We start from the raw sequence: 22,274 nt of genomic DNA, 5'->3' as shown, positions 1-22,274 counted from the left end.
TGTGCTGCTGTCCCTGGCCTTCCCGTGTTTATTTCAAACTTTGTAGAGACTTTGTCCGGTGGGTGCAGTGGGTGTACCGCCCCTCCCGGTTTGTACCAGCTTTACTGGCATGTGACCTGGGTTCCGTGTGACTCATCCTCCGGAGTGCACAATTTCACCAGCAAAAATGGGGTTACTGGGGAAAACCAGAGAATGGCAGCTGGGGACAAGCGAGCTGCGGTGAGCCCTCCGCAAGTCGGCAGAACAAAGAGGTTGCTTTTATAGAGGGACGGGGAGCCGGGAGGGCTGTTGTAAACTAGAAGCCCGTTGGAGCGAACCGGGAGTTGGAAGTGTCGTGGCTTCTCATTGGCTGCATCGCCTCTCGCGGGCGGGGCCCTTGCTGGAGCCGGAGAGCCTGCCTTCCTCCGGCTGGGGTGGTCCAGCGGGAGAGGTGGAGTGGGGACCTGCCGGGGTCTCTCTTCCTGGTGGGCTGCGAGGGACCAGTTGTAAGGTTTGAGAGCGCCCCCTGCTGCCCTCCCGACTCTGTGCTCAATGAGGCTTTTTTTTTTTTATTAATTTAAATTTTTATTAGTTTATTCATCTACCCAATCTCTATTCTTTACCTATTGGTTTGTCTCTTCTGGACATTCCAAATAAGCAGAATCACGCAATATGCTGTTTTCTGTTTGGCTGCTCTCACGGAGCATCCTGTTTCCAGGGGTCACCTGGGCTGGAGCAGGCGTCCGTGCTGCCTCCGTAACTCACTGCAGGGTCCATACCACCCTTTGTGTATGCATTCATCAGTTGGTGGACATTTGCTGGGCTCCCACCGTCTAGCTATCATGTATAACTTTGCTGTGCACATTCCTGTCCGAGTTTTTGTGTGCATATGTTTTTTCTCAAGTGTATACCTAGTGTGGCTTAATAAGATACCTATTTGGTCTTTGTCCCTGAGTTCTGGCACAGACTTCCCAAAACACTTGAAATTTCCTTTGTGACAGTCTGTCTTTGTTATGTGAATGAGGTGGTTACCGGGCTGGGAGTCTGTTAGCTTCAGGATGGGGGCTGGTAGCCGGGATGACCCAGGCAGGGCTAGAGGGTTGGAACCTTCTGCCCCACCTCCTGCCTGGAGCCAGGGAAGGGAGGGCTGGAAGTTGAGTTAATCACCAGTGTCTCCATAATGGGACCTTTATAAAAATCCCCAACAGTGGAGTTCGGAGATCTCCGGGGTTGCTGGACACCTGGATGTGCATCAAGGGTGGTGTGGCTGAGTCCCACCCCTTGCTTGACCTTTGCATCTCTTTCATTTGACTGTGCCTCAGCTGTATCCTTTATAACAAACCAGTAAATGTGAATATAGCTTTTGCCTGAGTTTGTGAGCTGCTCCAGTAAATTATCCAACTGGAGGAGGTTTTTGTGGGAAACACAATTTCTAGAGCGATTTTGTCAGAAGTATAGCTGGCATTGAAGTGGGGACAGACCTGAGCCCTTGAACCTGGGGCCTGAGCTAACCCCGGGCTGTTTGCGTCAGAACTGCCCTGAATCGTAGGCCCCCCAGCCAGGAAAACAGCCCCCTCACACCGGGTGTCAGAGGTGGTGTGAGAAAACCAGCCCGTCTGGGAGTGGGGTTGCTGGGTCATAGGGTTTCTCTACGCGGAAACTTCCGACGAGCCACTAGTGTGTTTTCCAGCGTGGCTGCCTCACTGTTTTGTCCCCTCCTCCAGCAGTGCGGCGGGGTGGGGGGAGTCCCTGCCTCCTCCTCAGTGCTGCCTCTGACCCCGGCTGCCTCTTGGGTTACAGCCACCCTGGCTGACTGGGTGTGAAGTGGCATCTCCCTGTGGCCTTGATTTGGTTTCTCTGATGACTGATGACATAACTTTTTGTACCGATTTTGTGAGCTTCGCAGACAGTGTACATCTTGGTCGGTTCAGTTTCTTTCCTCATTTTTCACTGGGCTTCTTTGTCTTATTCTTGAGTGGTTAGAGTTCCTTCCAGATTCTAGATCCAAGTCCCTTCTCAGATGCATGGTTTGCAAAAATTTTTGTCTGTCCGGTGGGTTGTCTCGCCACTTTGGATGCTATGCCTTCAAGCACAGAAGTTTTGGATTTTGATGTAATCCAATTCATGTTTTTTATTTTCTGACTGCTTGTGCTTTTTGCTCTCAGATCCAGCAAATGGCTGCCAGGTCCAGGGTCACGGAGGGTTACCCGTGTGTCCTCTCTCAAGATTTCCGCAATCTCAGCTCTTTTAGGGCTTTACCTGTTTTGAGTTCTTCCTCATAGATGGTGTGAGGTAAGGGTCCAGCTTTGTTCTTTTGATGTGGACACACCTCTTTCTTCAGATGGGGACAGTCTCTGTGAGTCCGAGGTCCTTGTCGGCATCCCAGGGTGAAGCCACAAACCAGCCCCACACCCCTGGCTCGCCCCTGACCCTGAGGACAGAAGCAAAGGGGCACCAGGGGCAAAAGTGCCCTACAGAACGTGGGGTGTTGGTCACCCACGTGGTTTCATTTCAGCAGTGGGCCGGGCCTCTGCTCATGCATCCGTTTCCCACTTCACCTCCCAGAACACCAACAGGCCCCCTTCTGGTCTTTCCGCCCTTCCTACTTTGCCGCCCTCCTGTCCCTGCAGCGGGGTGCTGTCCCCACCTATCCCCCACCTATCGGGAGGCTGTCTGTAGTAGTCATGACCTTGAATGTGCCCCACGGCCCAGCAAGAACGTTTAACAGGGCATCAGGTGCATCAGGGAAATCAGAATTTTAATCCAAATGGGGGAGGTCGTGTTCGCCCTGGGAGGTGAAGTACAGGGAGAAAGAATTGCTTTTGTACAAGTAGCCCCCCCCCCATGTGGAGCAGAGCCTCCTAACAGCTGACAGAGGGGAGCCGCACCCACAGTCTGAGCCACTGCCCTGGCTCCCGTCTGCACCCTTCATGCCCACTCAGCCCTCAGCCCCGGGGTGCAGAGGGGCTCCCTGTTTTACAGGTAGGGAATTTGAGGGCAGGAGGGACCTGCCTGCGGTCAGCACAGGGGACACTGGAACTCAGGTCTCTTGACACCGAGTTGGTGTATCTCATCACCTGCTCAAGGGAGGTGATGGGGAGAGCTCTGATCCACCAGCCGCCCAGACATAGCCTGGTGCCCCGACTTTGGTTTATGAGTGGGGAGGATTAAAAGTCAAAGGCAGGATTTGTCTCCTCCCAAACTCAGCACAAGACTGAGAGGTTCTCTGAGCCTCAGGGAAATGTGTGGCTCATGGCACAAAGGCCAGGGTGTTGCTCATCCTGGGACAGGGAGAAGCCCTGGCTGAAGTATCTGCCCCCGAAGATTTGTCTGGTGGGTCTGAGAGGGGCTTCTGGTGTATGTGCCGCGCGGCCACTCAGGGAATGGGGTGCTGGGGAATGCTTCGGAGGTGTTTTCTGATTCCTCAGCCTGTGTCCTGGCCTCCCTTGGCACACCCCAGCCGTCTGCAGGTCCCTGTGACATGGTCACTGGCCCCGCTCTCCACCGGTTGAAAGTCCCTGGGCTTCCAATTCCAGTGTCTTCTCGAGCCCCCTAAATATTTCATGACCCTCTGGGCCCTCAGCAGGTGGGAACCTCAGCCTTGTAACCGATCAGGGTGAGTGAGGGCGGGTGGCCGTCACTTTCCGTAAATGCCACGCTTGGTCTGTGCCTTTGGAATCCAGAGCTTTGACGGATGAAATGCTTTCTGGAGCCTGGCAGTGTCTCAGGAAACCAGATCCCGTTGGGTCAATACTCAGTCTCTCTGAATGACTGGCTGACACTCCCCCGTGCCCCGTCATGTCGTGTGCCTGATAAACATCAGGACCTGAGAGGTGGGGACACCCACAAGCCAGCCCAAAGTTGCCTGATTAACCTATGGCATCTGAAACCTGTTGCTAATACTCTTCCTTTTAATTGAGGTGTAGTGGACGCAGAGTATTAGATTAGTTTCCGATGTGCGGCAAGTGAGCTGACATTTACGGGCATCGCGCAGTGCTTGCCGCAAGTGTAGGTGCCGTCGCCTGCAGTCATCACGATGTTTTGGCTGTATCCCCTGTGCGGTGCTTTACGCCCCTGTGACTGGCTTCACTTATAAATGGACGTTTGTACCTCTTCTTCCCCTTACCTGTCCCCCCCGCCCCACTACTTGGTTCTCTGTATTTACCAGTCTGTTCTATTTGGTTTGGTTTGGTTCTTTAGATCCACATTAAAGTAAAACACGGTATTTGTCTTTGATTTATTTCACTTAGCATGATACCCTCTATCCAGGTCCACCCATGTCACAAATGGCAAGATTTTTTCCTCTTTGTTAATGGCTGAGTAATATTCCTTTGTGTTTGCACGTGGGGGGGCTGTGTAACACATCTTCATCCATTCCTCTGTTGACGAACACTTACTTCTGAATCTTGGCTGTTGTAAAAAATGCTGAATTGAACATCAGGGTGCACATAGCTCTTTGAATCAGTGTTTTCATTTTCTTCTGGTAAATGCGCAGAAGTGGAATCGCTAGATTGTGCAGTATTCTTCCCTCTTGCCCTCTCTCCTTCCTTCCCAAGATTTTATCTATTTGCCAGAGAGAGAAAGGGAGAGAGAGCAAGTGGCAGGCAGAGGGAGAAGCAGGACCCCGCGATCATCGCCTGAGCGAGCTGAGGGCAGATGCTTACCTGACCGAGCCACCCAGGCGCCCCTTGTGTGGCATTTCTACTTGAAAGCTGTGGAAAACGGCTGCCACCGATGTCTCAGCGGAGCGCAGCCTTGCTCGTGCGTGGTGCTGGTGGCCTGGGGGTCTCAGAAGCCTCAAAGCCGCTGACCTGTCCGGCTGTGTGTGGTGTTCTTTGGGCCCAAGTCTGGGAGCTCTCTCTTGGGCTGAGTGTTTGGAGGTGGGGGGGCCTGTGTCCCCCAGCGGCCTGCAGCAGGTCTCGTGGCGACGGCTCTGTTGGGTCGTAAGTTGCATCCGTTCACCGAGTGCTACTCGGTGTGCTCTGGTATATGCACAGGCTTGGGCGGCTGTCACCGTGGTTTAAGTCCAGAACGTTTGTCTTTGCCCCCAAGGAAGCGCTGTGGTCTTGAGCTGTCACTCCCCATTTGCCCCAGCCCCCAGCCCTGGCGGCTGTCAGTCGGTCTGCTCTCCGTCTCTGGATCGGCCTGCTTGGACGTTTCGTGTCCATGAAATCGTGGCTTTTGGGACGGCTGCTTGCCCTCGGCATCACGTTTTGGGGATCCTTCTGCGTGGTCGCGGGCATCAGCCCCCAATTCCTCCTTAGTCAGATCCTGTCCTGGCGTGCGCGTGGAGGGCGTCTAACTTGCCGCTTCCTGCATGAGGGGCTCCTGGGCTGTTCCCTGTGCTCTTCCTTGTCTTTTGGCCGTTTGGATCATCTTGCCGGGAACCTTTCCGGGCATCTGGTTAATTCGGAAACCACCTCCTGGTCATCAGTTGGTTTGCTGGTTGTCTCACAGTGATTTGCTCGGAAGGCTGACGACGGACGAGCCCGCTCCGCGGAGAGTCGGCATGTCTGTGCGGCCAGTGGAGGGGACACGGCCCCGCTGCTCCCCTGGAGCTGTGGGACGACCTGCGGGTGTCCCCCAGTGTCGTCTCCTGCAGGGTTCCCTCATTGCACTTCCCCGTGGGCTTTGTTTGGGTTTTCCAAGTCTTAGTTCTCCTGGTCCAGGGTGTGTCCATGTACGCAGGCATTAAGTCATTGGGCCTGCCTGTCACTCCGTGGATCATTCCGGATCTGACACATTCTTCCTTCTAATGATGAAATTGGGGAGAGAGCCTCATTTGGGTCTGAACTCTGAGGCTTGCCTCGATGCTTCCCTCTAGGTGGACGGGGATCCCCTGTGCGCTCTGGCAAGGACGGCTTCCCTTGAAGCCGGTCTTGGAGCATTTTCATGATCTTTCTCCATAATTGGGAAAGAACTGGTGGGGCAGGTTATGGCCTCTCGTCCGTCTGTGAGTCATCACCTCATCACCTGGATGGTGTTTTGCCGGGAAGGATGGCAGGTCTTTGCGGTGTGTGGGAGGCTGCGTCCCTCCGCGGCCCAGCGCCTCCCAGCATGTTCCCTCGAGGTGCCTGACGCCGCCTGCAGGTGTGCGTGACACGGGGCCACCCCCTCGCCTCTGCGGGCCTGTTCTCTCCACGGTAGAAGCTGGGGCTCGAAACGAGTAATTTCCAGCATTCTTTTGAACTCCAAATTAAGGGATCTGAGAAGGTCATGGGCTCACACAGTGTTGGGAGTGGTGGGGTGGCTGCTCCTTACCTGGGGTAGGCCATGTGCCCAGCACACCCAGGGTCTAGACCAGGGCAGAGAGAGAAGCCAGCGTTGCTTAGGGAGGCAGCGATGCCCACCCAGAGGAATGCGGCCGAGTCCAAAGGGCACAGCGGGTGGCTGACACCCCCTTCCGGGTCCCATCTGGCCGGGGTTCCGGAAAGGACACGCAAAGACCATGCTCGGGCTTCGGAGGGGCACATCCCTGAAAGTGTTGAGGAAGGGAGCTGGCGAGGCCTGTCTCAGGGGGAAGGCCAAGTTGTAAGACAACTGTGGGATGGCTGGGGGTGGGGGTGGGGCCGGAGGGGGCCCTGGTTGTGATGGTGGGGTGTCTGGACACATGGCTCTGGGATTCCCCCTGGCTGGAGTGGACACCCGTGGCCTTGGGGGCCTTTTCTCTGACCCGCGGGTGATAGATGGGCTTGACCGGACCCACAACACGGCCCACTGTGGTGGCCTGTGGGGACAGTGCTCTTGGCCTTTCTAGGGAAGGAGAGTGTGGCCAGGCTTCTCTGGGCAGGGAGGGCGGGGGAGGTGCAGGCTGTTGGCCGGGTGCGCACGGGGCCGGAGCACCCAGCTGACCAGAGGGGACCTAGGGTGAGTGGGGCGGTGGCTCTGTCCACCTGTGTCTCTCAGGGACTGGGTCACTCTTCGATTTGACATGGCACTTTGCTTTGTGTCCCGTGTGGTGCCAGGTGCTGGGGACATCGCAACGAGCAGGATAGCCCCAGTCCCTGCCCTACAGGAGTGTCCTCGGGGCTGCTGGCAAATGGGGTCATTTCTATTCAGGTTGAAGCTGCGTCTCGGACAGCTGAGGGGCTGCAGGAGGTCCTGCCAGGGCCCCCCTCGGTCTGTGAGGGTAGGGGAAGGCTTTGGGGAAGGTTTTCCGCCCAGACTCTGCCCTGACTCCCCTTCCAGGTAGACATTTCAGGTGTGGTTTGGGGCCCGTCCGAACCCCGTCCTGCCCCGGCCGGCCTCCCTGCGGGGTGCGCTGCTGTGCTGCTGGTCGGCCTGGAATTCTGCCTCTGCTTCTTTTCATGTGAAGGGGAGAGGATGTGGGACAATGGTCGCTGTGCCTTCAGGAGCAGATCATCGTGTTTTACGGAGGCGGCCAGGAGCACGCCGGGGCTCTGGTGGTGAGAGCGGCCGTTGGAGGGGGGGGACGCCCCTGGGGCTCTGGCCCACGTTTACCTCTTGAGCACGGTACCTGCTGGAGTCGCCCCCCGGCGAGGTGGACCCGTGCCCAGGAGCCAAGCCGGGTGGACAGTCCAGGAAGGGTCCCTCACGGGGCTTGCGGGCCGGTTCATTCATTCACAGTCGCCGTCACAGCAGCCCCACGTGGGGGTGGCTCTGGGGCGCGGGGACAGTAATTACACACCCAGCCTCCTCTCCTGGGGCTGCCAATGTCACACCAGCTCCTCGGCCACTCCGATGGCTTGCTTTCCTTCTTCCCAACACCCAGTGGGAGGGGAGAAGGGCAGGCCCCCTGGGGGACGGAAGGTCTGCCCCTGGCCGCCTGGCCCCAGAGAAGGGAGGAGGCAGGTCTGTGCGGTGGCAGCCACCGGAGAGCGAGGGCTGGCAGAGCTGGCTGCTTCCTCTCCCCACTTCCCTTCCAGCGGCCCACCCGGCCCCTAGAGCCCTGGAGGTAGCCTGGGGACAGGTGTCGGATGCCAGCCCCTCTGGGCAGGATGCTGGGCTCTGCCCCTGATGTGAGCCTTGCTGTGAGTCTCACTCTGGCCTGGGACCCTGCTCCCCTTGTGCATCTGGGGAAGCTCAGAAGGCGTGCGGTGGCCCTGGGCCCAGAGCCCAGCCTTTCCCGGGACCCTGGGTGGGTGTTTGCCCCATCTCGGGCCCCCCAGAGTCTTCTGAGAGATGGTGGCCATCTCTGTGTGACTTCTCGATCCCACGCACAGCAGCGGAAGGGCTCGGAGATGCGCTCTCCTCCGCTGTCATTGTTTACAAAGCGAGGTTTCTATGACACCGGCTTTTGGTAGACTCCTCGGATTGGTGAGGCAGCCTCTTCCTGGTTAGATTGGGCAGCCTGGTGGCGGGGACTTGGGACGGTGCTTTTGGAGTAGGAGGGCCGGTGACTTGGCTGCCACTAGCCCCCAGCTTCTCTCCGGACCCAGGACGAGCCCCAGCGGGTATGGCTTCCCAGCTGAGCAGGTACCATCCGTCTCGTGCTCCCCCCCTCCTCTTGCGGGGCTACTGTCGCAGATGGTCTGTCTGGGGGCACTTTGATGGGGTCAGGTCGTAGAGGGGATGTGCCCCCCGCGTCCAGTGTGGGGACTGGCTGGCTCCCTGTGGCCAAGGACAGCTGTGCTTGCTTCGGGTCTGCTGCTCCGAACGTTACGTAGGGCTGAAGCTGGGGCAGGAGGTCCAGCCCCGACGTCGCCCCCTCGGCAGGACCGCAGCCTGAGGGCGGGGAAGCATGGCCCGGGGGTGGCAGCCGCTTCTCTCTGCGGCAGTGCTGCTTCCGGTTCTCCCCTTTCTCTCGCCAGCAGGGTCCTGTGGTTGTGTGGGGCGCTGCTCGCTTCCTGCCTGCCCAGCCGCCTGGTGCTCTGGGGTCTTGGGATCTGTGGGTGCTGGGCAGCGGCTGCACCTGGAGCTTTCTCTGGTTCATTCCCTGGTCCTGGCCGAAGTGTGCGCCTGGGCCTTTGGGTGAGATCGGTGCCTCCCACTCCTGCTCTGGGGCCTGGAAGAGCCCCAGGGACTTTCTCCTGGCCCAGCCGTTTCTCCCTCCCTTCCTCTTCTAGGGACTGTGGTGGGAACTCTGGGGTTGAAGGCACCTTGCTGGATCCTTCTTGGACAGCAGGTTGGAGAGGAGAAGCAGGGTCACTCGGGCTTCTGATTGGCGGGGTCTCCTGTAGAAAGGCAGGGTGTCCACATGGGCCATGGTCGGGTTGCCTGGTTGAACCGGTCCCATCCCCCAGCCCACATGGTCCTCCTGGCACGTGCACACCCTGCGATCGGCCCCCCAGCTCCTGTCTGGCCAGGAGGGACTGCACCTGCTCATCCTCGGCTCCCTGCCAAGGCGGCGGCTCCCCGCAAGGAGCTCGAAGCTCGCAGCTCGGCAGCTACGGCTGCGGGTTAGGTCAGGGCAGAAGCACCCTGGGGTTGTCCCTGCTCGGGACACCTGCCGCTGCCCCACAGGGACAGGCCTGGGGACCTTCGGCATAGTCTCTGTGGTGTCCTTGGCACTGGCCGCCCTGTAGGCCCCCACCTGGACCACAGCTGGGGGCCCGACGGCTCTGCCCAACTCTGGGACAGGTGGAAAACCCGAGAGGACTTTATCTGTCCCGGGGGTCTGGCTGTGTGCTGCCGACTACCCTCTACCTCCGAGAGCTATTTCAGCTTTCCCCGTTAAATCGAGGAAACCACCTCCCTCCCCACTTACCATGGAACTCACGCTGCAATGTTGTATTTTCTTTTTTTTTTTTTTTAAGATTTTATTCATTTGAGAAAGAGAGAGAGCAGGAGCAGGGGGAGGGGCAGAGGGAGAGAGAGAAACAGACTCCCCACTGAGCAGGGAGCCCCATGCAGGACTCGACCCCAGGACCCCGAGATCATGACCTGAGCTGAAGGCTGACGCCTAACCGACTGAGCCACCTGGGCGCCCCTGCAGTGTTGTATTTTAGCAGGGACATTGTGGTGTCAGAATCAGAGAGTGCCGGGGGCTGTGGAGGTGGGGGCAGTGGTCAACCCCCTGTGCTGGGGCCTGGCCTGGGTTGGCTGGGCTTGGGATGCAGGAGCTGAGGGTCAGGCTCCGGCTGTAGCCACCGCCGCAGATCCCGTGGGGCTCACCTGTCCCTCGATGTTGTCTCCTGTGGTGGAGCACAGCCCTCCCCCCCCACCCCCAAGTGCGAGTGTCCTGTGGCTGCCATAGTCAGTGGCCACAAACTGGGGGGTTTAAAACAACAGAAATGTCTGTTCTCACAGCCTGGAGGTCCCAGGCCCCGAATCCTGGTGTCCGCCGGGCCTTGCTTCCCCTGAGGGCCCTGGGGGAGGATCCTTCCTCGCCTCCTCCTGCTCCAGGTGGCTCCTGGCACCCTTGTGTTTCTTGGCCTGTACACACGCCGCTCTGGTCTCTGCCTCTTCCCTGGTGTGTCTACATTTCCCTCTTTCCAAAAAGACACGAGTCGCTTTGGATCGGAATGTCCCCCGATGACCTCACCGAGCCTGATCACGCCTGCAAAGACTCATTTCTGAAGAAGTCCCATTGGCAGGTTCCGGCAGCTAGAGCGCGGGCGTATCTTTTGGGGGACACAGTTCAACCCAGTATAAAAGCTCTGTGTGGGGCCAAACAACAGGGGGACAGGGCCTGTCCTCCAGGTGTCTGCTCTGAGGCCAGGTACATGGAGCTCAGGGGGAACGAGTTTAATCATGTTTGGCGACGTCCCTAGGACGAGCTCGGATGTGCGGAGCTCGGGATGGGCGCACGCCAGCCCAGCTGGAGTGTCCACGGGCAATGCCGGGCCGCCCTTCCCCACTGATAGCCCTGAGGGCTGGTGACCCTTGAGGCAGTGGGCTAAGTGGCCAGTTAGGTCCAGGAGGTGAGAGGCAGGTGTAGAAGCCTCCCTTGGCTTTGTGCCTGCTGCTCTGGGCTTGCTTTTCTCATTCTAAATAGTGAAGAGGAAAGTGAAGCACTTTTCATATCCACATCTTCATTAAAAATGGGAAAACAAAAGCGCGGACAAGGGACCACATGTTCTCCTGGCTGCCCTCACCCCTCAGACACCTGCCCGCCTGGAGAGGCCCAGGCCAGCGGCGCGGGGCTCTAGGGAAGTGAGATGGGTGGGAAAGTCCCCGACCGAGTGACCGGTGTTTCAGGACAGCCCTGCCCAACAGCTCCTGAGCCATTTGGGGCCAAGGGGAGTGGGGAGCCGGGCTCTGGTCTCCCTGCCTCTGCAGGTCCCGTGGACGGAGGCTCGGGACTGCCCGAGTGGCCAGCTGGCCTGGGGAATTAAGACTGTATTTATGCCAGACCTGGGTGACCCAGGAGCGTGGGGGTTGGCAAGTGTCCCAGTGAGCTCTCATGTCCGACGATGTGTGGTTTGGAGCTCCTGGCATTTATTCCCAGGGTGTTGTCGGGGGGTCCTGGGGACAGCCGGGTGTGGATGATGAGGGGTTTCTGGGGGCCCTTGAGTGTCCCACGATGGCCCCAGGCACTATCTCAAAGGCTGCCTCCTTATCAGTCTCTTCCTCAGTGCCCCGCCGGATGTGAGCACTTCCTCGTCGGCTCTGTGGCCCCGAGTCTGCCCCCCTCCCAGACCATGCCACATTGCTGTGGGCCAACCGTGGGGGGCACAGCTCCACAGGCCAAGTGAGGCTCGAGGGGCGGAATCGGGCTCCCCCAGAAGCAGGCTCTGGTTTCTAGGAAAGGCTGGACTCAAGTTTCCCTGATGCTCTAGAACCCAGGGCTCTGCTCTTCCTGGCCAGCCCCCTGGCCCCTTGCAGCCCCAGGACGACCAGCCTCTGGGCAGAAATGACCATCTGTCCTTTACTAAGTTGAAAACAGATACAAAGGAAAGAGGCTGATAACAGCAGTTTTGTTATTTATTTATTTATTTATCAGAGGAGGGGAGAGCACGAGCAGGGGCAGTGGCAGGCTCTGCCCAGCAGGGAGCCCCGGGATCATGACCTGAGCTGAAGGCCACTTGTTTAACCTGGACTGAGTCACCCAGGTGCCCCTAGTTTGGTTATTTAAATTGGCTGCATCTTCACTCAGACTTAAAAAACAAACAAAAAAAACTCCTTAGTATAAACTTGAATTTCTATTTTATTTTTAAAACTTGAAAATATATACATATATATTTTTAAAGATTTTATTTATTTATTTGACAGACAGAGACCACAAGTAGGCAGAGAGACAGACCGAGAGGGGGAAGCAGGCTCCCTATTGACCAGAGATCCCAATGTGGGGCTGCATCCCAGGACCCTGAGATCAGGACCTGAGCCGAAGACAGATGCTTAACCCACTGAGCCACCCAGGTGCCCCTAAAACTTGAAAATAATTGAAAAATTTTTTTACTATTTTATTTTTTCAGCTTTATCGTGATGTCACTGGCATTGACCGTCGTGTCAGTTTTAGGAGTGCAGGGTGGGGGTTTGGCGTGCGTGTGGCAGGAGACTCACCTCTCCTACCGTTAACCTCTCACCTGAGCGGGCTGCAGAGTGTTCCCGGGGGGGTGGAAGTGTTTGCCGCTTTTCTCAGCCACTTTCCTGTGTCTGGTGCCCTATGGCTAACTAGAGCCTCCTGCTGCCTGACGCCCTCAGGACTGGTTTCCCTCGTGGTGGGAGTTTGCACCTTCCGCCCCATTCACCCCGCCGCCCCCTGCTGGCCCCGGCAGCCAGCCGTCTGCTCTCTCTCTGAGCTCCCTGATTTGGATTTTACCTGTGAGATTAGGTCGAGTTGTCTTTCTGTCTCCGACTTATTCCACTCAGCATGATGCTCTCAGGGTCCATCCGCGTTGTCAGGATTGACCGGATTCCCTCCTTTTTTGAGCTTTATCCCCTCAGCCCTTGAGGAGTGCCCAGGAGGCTGCAAATACCACTGCGGCATCTAATGTTTCCTCTGGGTAAATGCACAGAAGGGGACTGGCTGGATCATGTTTGGTTTGGACTTTTATTTTTTTGGAACCTCCGTGTTGTTCTCCATGGTGGCTAAACCAGTGTGCATCCCCAGCAACAGTGCATGAGGGTCCCTTCCTCTCTACAGCCTTGCCAACACCCGATCTCTTTTATTGTTTTGATAATAGCTGTTCTAATAGGTGTGAGGGGAAAGCTCACCATGGTTTTAATTTCATTTCCACAGTGATGAGTGGTGTGAAACGTTTTTCCGTGTACCTGTTGGCCGTATCTCTCTTCTTTAGAAAAATGTCTAGTCAGTTTCTTTGCCTGTTTTGTTTTAAAAAAAAAATTTTTTTTAAGTAGGTTCCACACCCAACATGGGTTTGAACTCAAGACCTGGGATCAGGAGTCGGATGTTCCACCAACTGAGCCAACCAAGCACCCCACTTTGTCCCTTTTGTTTCTTTCTTTATTTAATAAAGACTTGACTTATTAATTTGGGAGAGACAGAGAAAGTGACCGCATGAGCTGGGGAGAGAGGGAGAAGCAGGCTCCCCGCCTGCTGCACGACTCAGTCCCATGAGCCCGGGGTCATGACCTGAGCCGAAGGCAGACGCTTACCCAACCGAGCTACCCAAGTGCCCCTTCTTTACCCATTTTAAAATCAGATTTTTTTTCACTGTTGAGCTGTGTGAACTCTTTATACATGTTTAGGATATTAACCGCTTAGCAGACACATGATTGGCACATATTTTCTCCCATTTGGTAGGTTGCCTTTTCTTTCTTTATTATTATTATTATTTTTGAATTTTATTTGTTTGATAGAGAGAGCCCCATCAGAGAAGAGCAGAGGGAGAGGGAGAAACAGGCTCTCCACCGAGCAGGGAGCCGGATACGGGACTTGATCCCAGGACCCTGGGTCATGACCTTAGCTGAAGGCAGCGACCTGACTGACTGAGCCACCCAGGCGCCCGTGTGTTTTCATTTTGTTGATGGTTTACTTTGCTTAACCCACTGAGCCTGTTAACTGCATTATCTTATGTGATTCTGTCTCCCCATGGTCAAGCGCAGTGGCTCCGTTATTATGCCTATTTTAAAGACAGGGAAGTGGAGGAGCGAGGGTTTGGTCTGCTGCCCGGCGCACCCAGGTCTAGTAAGAGTGGGAGCCAGGAAAGATCTTGGGGTCTGATGGGCTAGACTGAGCCGCTGAGCAGAGCTGTCAGGAGGTCATAGCCCCAGAGGGTGGCAGAGCTCTCTGGGCCCGAGTGGAGGGTGCTGGTCCGGGGCGCTGCGCTGGGGGAGCCCCGGTGGTTGGCGAGCATGCTGGGAGTGTGGCCTGTGCTCTCCAGATCCTCTGTCTCCAGGCATGAGGCTGCTGAAGGCAGATTTTTTTAGCCTGGCTGTGGTTTGGGAAAGTGCCAGCTAGCCTGGGGTTGCCCACTGCAGGAGCACCAAGCTGGCTTCTTGGAATTCCAGAGATTTCTTGGAGTTTCCCCACCACTGGCTGCCCACAGCAGGGATGTGAACATTTTTCCTCTTTGGGCCACTGAGGTGGCATTTCAGTTCCCCCCAGCCCTGGAGGGCTCCCAGCTCTCGATCCCAGGGACCCAGCCCCCCTCAGGCACCCCTAAGAGCTCAGCAGGCCAGGGACAGGCAGGGGCGGATGGTCCCGCTCTGACAGGAGTCTCAGAGCTGTGGCCCGTTTCCACTTCTCAGAGCAGCCGAGGCTGGGTGTGTTTTCCCCTCTGGGACTCCGATGGTGGCCTTCCACGGGGTCACAGCCTATGTCCTGGTGCTCATTCAGCCCTGTAGGTGGCTGGGGAGCCGGCGAACCAGGAGGGGCAGGTGTGCTGGGAACCCCAATTGCCGTGCTGTGGCCTTGCTGCCTTTGCCGAAGGCCCCTGCTCTCACCCCTTCCCTGCTGGGTGCCTGCGGCCCCGGGGACACAGTCCTGCTGTCTGCCTCCCTCCCTCCTTCATGGAGACAGGACCCTTGTCTGGGGCTGTCAGAGCAGCAGCCCACTCTGACCAAACTCCCCCGGAAAGTTCCTTTTCCTTCTTCAGGAGGCTTTGGTCTCCTGGGACGACCTCTGGCTGTTGCTATTCATGCGTGACACCCTTCCCAGTGGCCTCATCCTGCTGCTTCTCTTTCCTCCACCCAGGATCATGCGGCCAGATGATGCCAATGTGGCTGGCAACGTCCACGGTGGGACCATCCTGAAGATGATCGAGGAGGCAGGAGCCATCATCAGCACCCGGCACTGCAACAGCCAGAACGGGGTGAGTGTCTGCGAGCCGCCACCCAGCCCGCCTGGGATCTCCTGAAGATTCCAGGCCCAGGAGGCCCGGTGTCCCGATGTCGGTGACATCGAACCACTCCCGGGTCGGGACAAGAGTTTGCATGGGCTTCTCCCCTCCTTCGTCCCTTGGCCTTTGGAGCTCCTGGAGGGGGACCTGTTGGAATGGTGCTGGTTTGGGGATTCATCAAGGAGGCTTGGGGGCAGCCAGAGAGTAAGCCGGCAGCCAGCTGAGAGCTGCATTTAAGTTCCTCCCCCTCCATCCACAAGAGTCTTGGTTTCTAGAATGCCCTCCCCCAGCTCTGCTGCCCTGGGCCTAAACCCTCCCCTGTCCCTTCGACACCCCCAGGGACGGGGAGGGGCCTGGGTAAGCACTGGCACTCTTGCCGGGGAAGCCCACCAAAGCCCGGCCAGAGTGCCTGGGAGGAGGGTCAGCTTTTCTGCTTCTGCAGCTTGGGCAGCTGGGGGGCATTTGGCCCATCTTCTCCTGCCCTGCCTCAAGGGCCGAGGGACCTGACCTTTCCTCTGGAGGCGGCTCGGCACCTTTGCTCGGGGGAGGGGGTCTGTCTTGCGCCACACTGCCACCTGGGGTCAGTTGAGATGCAGTACCACTGGTGTCTGTGTCCCGGTGTCCTGTGTCTCCCTGGGCCTGGGCCAGCCACCCACCACGAGGGGAGGAATGCAGGACGGCTGGAGGGGGCGGAGAGAGAGCACGGCACAGGTGTGGGAACCGAGCCAGAGCGAACGTGTCAGTGGGTGGACATGGGCGAGGGGGCCTCCGCACACTGCGAAGGAGGGGCTCACCCGCCCAGCCGGGAGTCCGGATTTGTTCAGGTGCCCTTGGAGTTGCGGGACGAACCAGGCCGTGTTCCGAGTGCGCCCTCTGGTGGCAGCTGTGGGGCAGGGCTTGCGTGAGGACCTGGTGAGGACCCAGCACCTGGCGGCCGGCGGAGACAGCAGCAGGGTCCTGGCAGGAGAGGCCGGACCCGGGAAGGAGATCGTTAGGATGGGGGAGTGAGAGGGTTGGGGGGGGGGTTGCGTGGTGAGGACCCACGTAACTGCTGCTGGGTAGTGAGTGCTTAGCATTTTGCAAAGCCTTGAAGTGGTTCTGCTCATACAGTCCTCTCCCCCGTTCCCCCATGTTGCACAGCGGAGGCCGTGGAGGTACAGAGAGCCTGCATGCTTGCCCGAGGCCATGGAGGAAGCAGGGGGTAGGTCTGGGCCATGAATCCAGGCCTCAAACCTGTGCTTTGAGCCCCTGCTCCTCCTCCCCATCCCATCCCTGGAGGGAGCCTGGGGGTCCAAGGGGGATTGTTCTGAGGTGCTGGCTTGGCGATGTCTCCAGACTGGTGGGCCCAGGATGGGGGCATAGAAAAGTTCCAGGCTCGGGAGGGCATGTGAGCCCCAGGTAGCTCCAAGTGGTTAGACCCTGGCATGGGCCCAATGCTGACCTCTGAGGGCCTCGCTGGGTCTCTGGGTCAGGCAGGGGCACCCCGAGCCCCTGAGACCCCCACCCAGCTCCCCTGCAGGTCTCATCCGCTTTATGTCTTTAGTATGTCATGTGGCCCCAGGGTTCTCTTGTCAGCTGGGACCTCTTGGTTGGCACCATCTGGATGCTGAACTGGCCCCTTGACCTTGGTGGGCCCCCAAAGACACCCTGGACCTGTCCCCAGGCTGCTCTTCCCAGACTCTCTCTCCTCTGTACATGACCTCTGTGGCATCTGGTTACCCACACTGAAAACCAGGGACCTTCAGTGACCCCATTCTTCCTCTTCTGTTGCGGGCCCTGGCAAACAGTCCTGTGGGCTCCACGTGCTCGGTAGTTTCGGATCTGAGCACCGTCCGGCTCTCAGACCTCATCTCCTGGGCCTTCCCCTTGACACTCCCTTGGGCCACTCTGGCTCTCTTGCTTCTGCGGGACTGGCCGGTGTTGCTACCCTTTGCACTGCCTCTTCCCTCGGCCTGAGCTGCTCTTCCCCCAGAGTCTGCAGGGCTCCTTCTCACCTGGTGCCAGTGTGGCACATGGGACCTCCACTGAGGCCTTACCTGGTGACCAGCTCCCTCCTTGCTCCCAGCTGTGCTCCACAGCACTGTTGCTCCTGGAACATTGTGTGCTTTGCTCATTTATCTCGGTCTGCCCACCCCCTCCACCCCGTTAGAATGTAAACCCCACGAAGGGAGGGACTTTTGTCTTTCAGGTCCCTGCCAGATGCGCAGCATCTGGGTAGAGGCCTGCAGCTCGGTGGACTCGCACTGGCGATCTCGATCGCCAGAAGGGCATGTGTGGAATTGCTGTCCTATGGAGCGTTGAGTAGGCACTTAGGGTGGACCAGCGACCACACTGTGTGCTCGACCTTTTCTCTCTGGAATCTTCCCAACTGTCGTCTTAACCCCACATTGTAGGCGAGGCACAGGGGCCTAGAGAAGTTACACGGCTTCCTGAAGGTCCCACAGAGTGGCCCTCTCTATGGTGGCATCTGCTGAAGGCGGCCTGTGTGGGAGTAGGGCAGGTGCAGCCCAAACAGTCATCGTAGTGAGAGGGAACCTTCTGGACCTGCTCGCTCTCACGTTTGATGCCCACGTGTCCGTGAGAGGGGCGGCACACCCTTTTCTCCGGAGGTCACCCCCTTGGATCCTGGCAGCCCGCCGTCCCCACTAGCGAGCGGCAGAGCTGGGAACTGAGCCCAGGGCCCTGCACTGTTCTTTCTTGCTCTGCTCCTGAAGCCACTGTCCTGACTCCATGCCCTGTGGCTGCTCCGGAGCCCAGCAAGCACTGTGATACTGGTCACCTCTGGGAGCATGGTGGAGGACCCTTTCTGGGGTAGACTCTTGAGAGTGCTCCTGGGATGGGGTCTGCCCCCTGCTTTCAGCCCCAGAAGCAGGGAGGCCCGGGGCTGTGTCAGAGGCACAGGCAGCCAGAGGTGTGCTCAGCCTGGAGGCCCTCCTCCTGTGTGCAGGTGTTTGCTGGCTCGTGCTTTGAGTCTTTGGGTCACACCTGCTCTTTACGGAATGCCTGAGGCAGGCCCAGTGCCCTGCTGAGCCCTTGGACAGCTGCTCACGGTCAAGTTGCCTCTGCCCTGGGTCCAGGCCCGTGCTACCTGCACCCTGGTCTGGTGGAGAGCCTCCAGGCAGCCCACCCGTCTGTCTTGGGCTGCCCCGCGTGCAAAGGTCTCTGGAGTGGCTGCCCTGTAGAAGTTCCTTCTCTCCTTTGGAAGCCAGCCGAGATTCCTAACAAGCGGCTTCCAAACCAGAAGAGCAGGGGTGAGGCCTCTGCCAGGCGTCCTGTGCCAGGCCTGAGGGCTTCCTGTGGCAGGTGTGTGCTGACAGCTTTCCCTGGGACAGTGTGGAGAGCAGCTCTGTCTCCTCCTGGGTCACCGTGTCTGTGTTCCGGGTCACAGAAGGGGACAGCAACACCAGCTGCTCAGAGTTCACGCCATTCTGAAGTGCAGGGACTAGAAAGTCAGCCGGTCTGCTCGGGGTCCCTGCCCTTCCCGCAGAGTCCTGGCCCTTCAGGGCCTGCTGACCCCTTAGCTCACACCTCCTGCTGTGCTCCCCTCCCCGCCCCTGCACAGCCTCCGCCCTGCGCAGTCCCTGCTGCTCTCCCCTCTGCTGGAGAGGGTGCACACGGTCCATACCTGCCTCCACCTTTCCACTCACACCTCAGCTCAGAAGCCACCCCCAGCCCCAGCGCTTCCCACACGGCCCTGTCAGAGCCTCCGCCACCATGTGGCCGTGTCCTGTTTGCTTGTTTATCATCCGCCCCCCTGTCGGAACCCAAACTGAGGCAGGCGATCCGACTCGCTCCCCTGCAGGCTGCACCAGGCCCAGTGCCTGGCTCCGTGCCAGTAGCTGCCTCCTGACCTCCTGACCGGCCTCCGGTCCCCTGGTGTACCCGCACTCAGCTGCGGCCCAGAAGCCGATGACCCTCCCCCTGATGGAGTGTCCGAGCGTCAGCAGTCGCCTCACGCCGCCGGGTCACCTGCCCACACCGTTCACCTCCTTCATCTCAGCATGAAGGCATTTTACCGTCTCCTCTCGCAGGAAGGACACTAAGAGGGAGCTCAGGTCCCTCCAAGACTAAGCTGCAATCCCATTAAAAATTATTCACACACACACACACGCACACACACGCGCGTATGCTACCCATGTGTGAGTGTAGCCATACCAAAATTTAGCCACTCTCCAGTGAAGACACCTGGTTCACGCTGTTTCGGGGTAACAGCGCTTGCGTGATTCCACCAAGCGGCCCAGAAGTGAGGCCTCCGTTCCTGTCCTGCTGCGCTCAGCACGTGCCTTTCCCGCTTTCTGCCGGTGGGTGGCGCTGTAGCCACAGAAGTCTACTTAGGGGTGCACTTTGTTTCGTGTCCGTGTGACTTAGGGGGCAAGTCGTGGTTGCGGGGAAGCAAGGGCAGATTAAGGGGCAAGTCTTGGGGTGGGGGGAGTCGGTGCAGATTAGAGAAGCCACAGTCTAGCCCTGGAACCTTTCCCAGCCACTCTGGTCCCTTGCTTGCTGAGACCTGGCTCTGGCATGTTTATAGGAACAGAAACTGGAGGAACCCACCCCATGTTCCTGACTCACCCAAGAGGGGTGAAGGTGCAAGTTCCCTGACTGTCCCTCCAGAGCGGCAGGTCCGGTTGGTTTGAGGGGCCCCAGGGCATTGGTGCGTCCATGAGGCGGCAGGTGGGCTCTTGCACAGATGACCACAGGAGGTTCCACCAGGGCTCAGAGTGGCCGTTACTACAAGCTCAGTGTCGCCAACCCTTGGATGAGGGGTGCTGCGAGGACTAACTGGGAAGGCGAATACCAGAGCGGGCAGGGCCGGATGGACAGGCTCCCACCCCCAGCTCCCCATCCAGCTTGGGTGGGCCCAGCCTCCTGGAGAAGAGGGCTGGTTTCCAGGAGAATGCAATAGACAGGCCAAGTGCTCTGTTTGGCAGTGAGGGTCTGAGGTCCCCCTACTGAAAGGACTTTCGGGAACATACACCAAAGTGTCCCTTCAGTCTGGGAAACAGCCCCCGGTACTGAAAACGATTTACGTGAACGGACGCGCATCACAGCGTTGCTTAGAGTAAAAAGAAATGGACCCAGCTGGAGCCAAGACTGCGATCATGGAATATTCCGTTCTATTTGGCCATGAAACACACTTTTGCAACAGAGGGTGTGTCCATTGTGGAAAGTGACAGTGACGTCTGTGGTGGAAATGGCCATGCAGAAGCACGAGCAAGTCAGGTTCAATAGAGAACAAGCCCCAGTGTAGACTGTCGCGTGCCCTCCAGACATGGGTGTACTCCGTGGCCACGTCGATCCCTTACCAAGGGGGTCCTGGGTGGCTGGGGACCAGTGACAAACACACACCTGGTGCCCTGTACCCTTTTTTTCCTTGGAGTTTTGAGTCCTGCACTATTTGAAGGATAAATAACAGTTAAAGGAACACTGATTGCAAAGCCTCGTTTGTAACTCAGGCAGGTTCTGTTTTCTTGTTTCGAGCGGAGGAAGAAGCGGGTTGTGGACACGTCTGTTGATGTTTGCATGAGCCTGAGTAACTGCAGAGGAACCAGGGAGATCCGTTCTTGGGGAGAAGAGCCTGGGAAGGAAGATCCCGAAATAGAAAGCTGGGTTCTCTTCCGATGTGAGGAGTGATTTTCCCTCCTCAGTCTACTTCTCTGTGTACTTCCCAAATTTTCCATGATGAGTATGTCTTTTTTTACTTTTCATTATGGAAGTGATGCACGTCTTTTGTAGAAAAATTAGAAAAAAGAAGCCACTCCCCACCCTCACTGCTCAGAGAATCCGCCGGCGATTGCTTTAGGGTGTCCCGTGAGGCCTTGCTGTGTGTCCTGCGGCTTTGCAATTAGGAATGTGTGATGTCGAGAAATGGCGTGACTTTCACAGTGGGCGAAGAAGGGCCGCGTTCGAGGAGTGCGGCCAGGGCTGGGGCTCACCTGTCTCTGGTCTCCGCAGGAGCACTGTGTGGCCGCCCTGGCCCGTGTCGAGCGCACCGACTTCCTGTCCCCCATGTGCATTGGCGAGGTGGCGCACGTCAGCGCGGAGATCACCTACACCTCCAAGCACTCCGTGGAGGTCCAGGTCCACGTGATGTCAGAAAACATCCTCACAGGTAACTTCTGCACGTGTCTCACCAAGCCAGCTCTGGGTCCCTGCCAGCAGCAGCCACAGCTCCTGCTGACAGGGGGCTTGGCCCTGACGTCCTCTGTGAGTGACAGTCCCTCTGTTCCCAGCCCCACCCCTGAGCCGACACTCCTGCCATCCTTGTTCTACAGACAGGGACAGGTTAAGCAATGAGTGTGACAGCGAGCTCGCCCAGTGGGACTTGGGCTCCCAGTGCGCAGACCTTTCCCTCCTGCCTTCCCCAGGAGGAGGCCCCAAGACCAGCTCCTCAGGGGCAGAGGGGTGGCAGTGGGCTGGGAGGGCACAAGCCACCCTCCAGCCCCCTGCTGTCTCCCCCCAAATCCCCCCAACCCCCACCCTCCTTGCTGTTCCCTGGATGGGGACCACCGGCAGGTGGGGGCGGGGGAGTGGGTCGCTGTCCCGCCCTTTCCCCCTGCACCGGGGCCCTGCATTCCAGGCTTAGGCTGAAGCTCCCTCTGCGAACCTTTGACTCTGGTTTGATCTGAATATTCTCTTTCTCCCAGTGGTAACCATGGAAACCCCTTTTCATCCTCCCACGGGGCTCTGCAGGGGAGTGTGGCTCTGCTTTGCACTCGCTGCAGCTTTGTATAACCCGGCTGCTGACAGGGAAGGCAGGCCCCTTTGTCCCCTTGCTGTCCCCCTCCCTGCCCCAGGCCACCCTGTCGTCCCACATAGTCCCACGCAGGGGACAGTCCACGCTGCTTCTGGAGGCGGGAGCTGCCTGGGTCCTTGGGTCCTCCTCCTCGTGCCCCTCGCTCCTTCCTTGGCGGCAGTGGCCTGCAGCTGCCCTGCTGGGAGAGCTTACAGGGGCTCAGGCTTCCCCCCTCCCCGGGCCTGGAGCCCAGTTGTCCATCTGGAACATCCGGTGTCCTCAGCAGGCCTGGCCACAGCGTGGTGAATGGGTTAGCCGAATGGGGGCCCATGGCCCTGGAGCACACAGCCTCCCTGTGCCCTGTGTTTGTGTCCAGGCCCTGGGGGAGCCCGTAGCTCTTACATCTAAGGGACCAT

At 58.2% G+C, this 22,274-nt stretch overlaps 1 protein-coding gene across 10 annotated transcripts in view; it reads left to right on the top strand.

Moving 5' to 3' along the window:
- ACOT7 (acyl-CoA thioesterase 7) overlaps positions 1-22,274 on the top strand; it is a 94,010-nt gene that overhangs the window by 14,555 nt on the left and 57,181 nt on the right. For 7 of the 10 annotated variants that reach the window (XR_014299670.1, XR_014299671.1, XM_082686782.1 and 4 more), the window contains exons 2-3: positions 14,981-15,098; positions 21,078-21,234. Coding sequence is in view for 8 of the 10 variants with exons in the window: in XM_082686782.1 (XP_082542908.1) it covers positions 14,981-15,098; positions 21,078-21,234 (275 nt within the window). In the remaining 2 variants the exon portion in view is untranslated. Of the gene's footprint in view, positions 1-368; positions 491-6,397; positions 6,511-7,901; positions 8,416-14,980; positions 15,099-21,077; positions 21,235-22,274 lie in introns of those variants that run through there. The other 3 variants (XM_082686786.1, XM_082686783.1, XM_082686784.1) reach the window with 3 other exon arrangements.

Source organism: Mustela nivalis, assembly GCF_964662115.1.
Source record: "Mustela nivalis genome assembly, chromosome: 10".
NCBI classification, from domain to species: Eukaryota; Metazoa; Chordata; class Mammalia; order Carnivora; family Mustelidae; genus Mustela; species Mustela nivalis.
The sequence above is the reverse complement of the archived record's forward strand: the minus strand, read 5'-3'. Positions and strand labels throughout refer to the sequence as shown.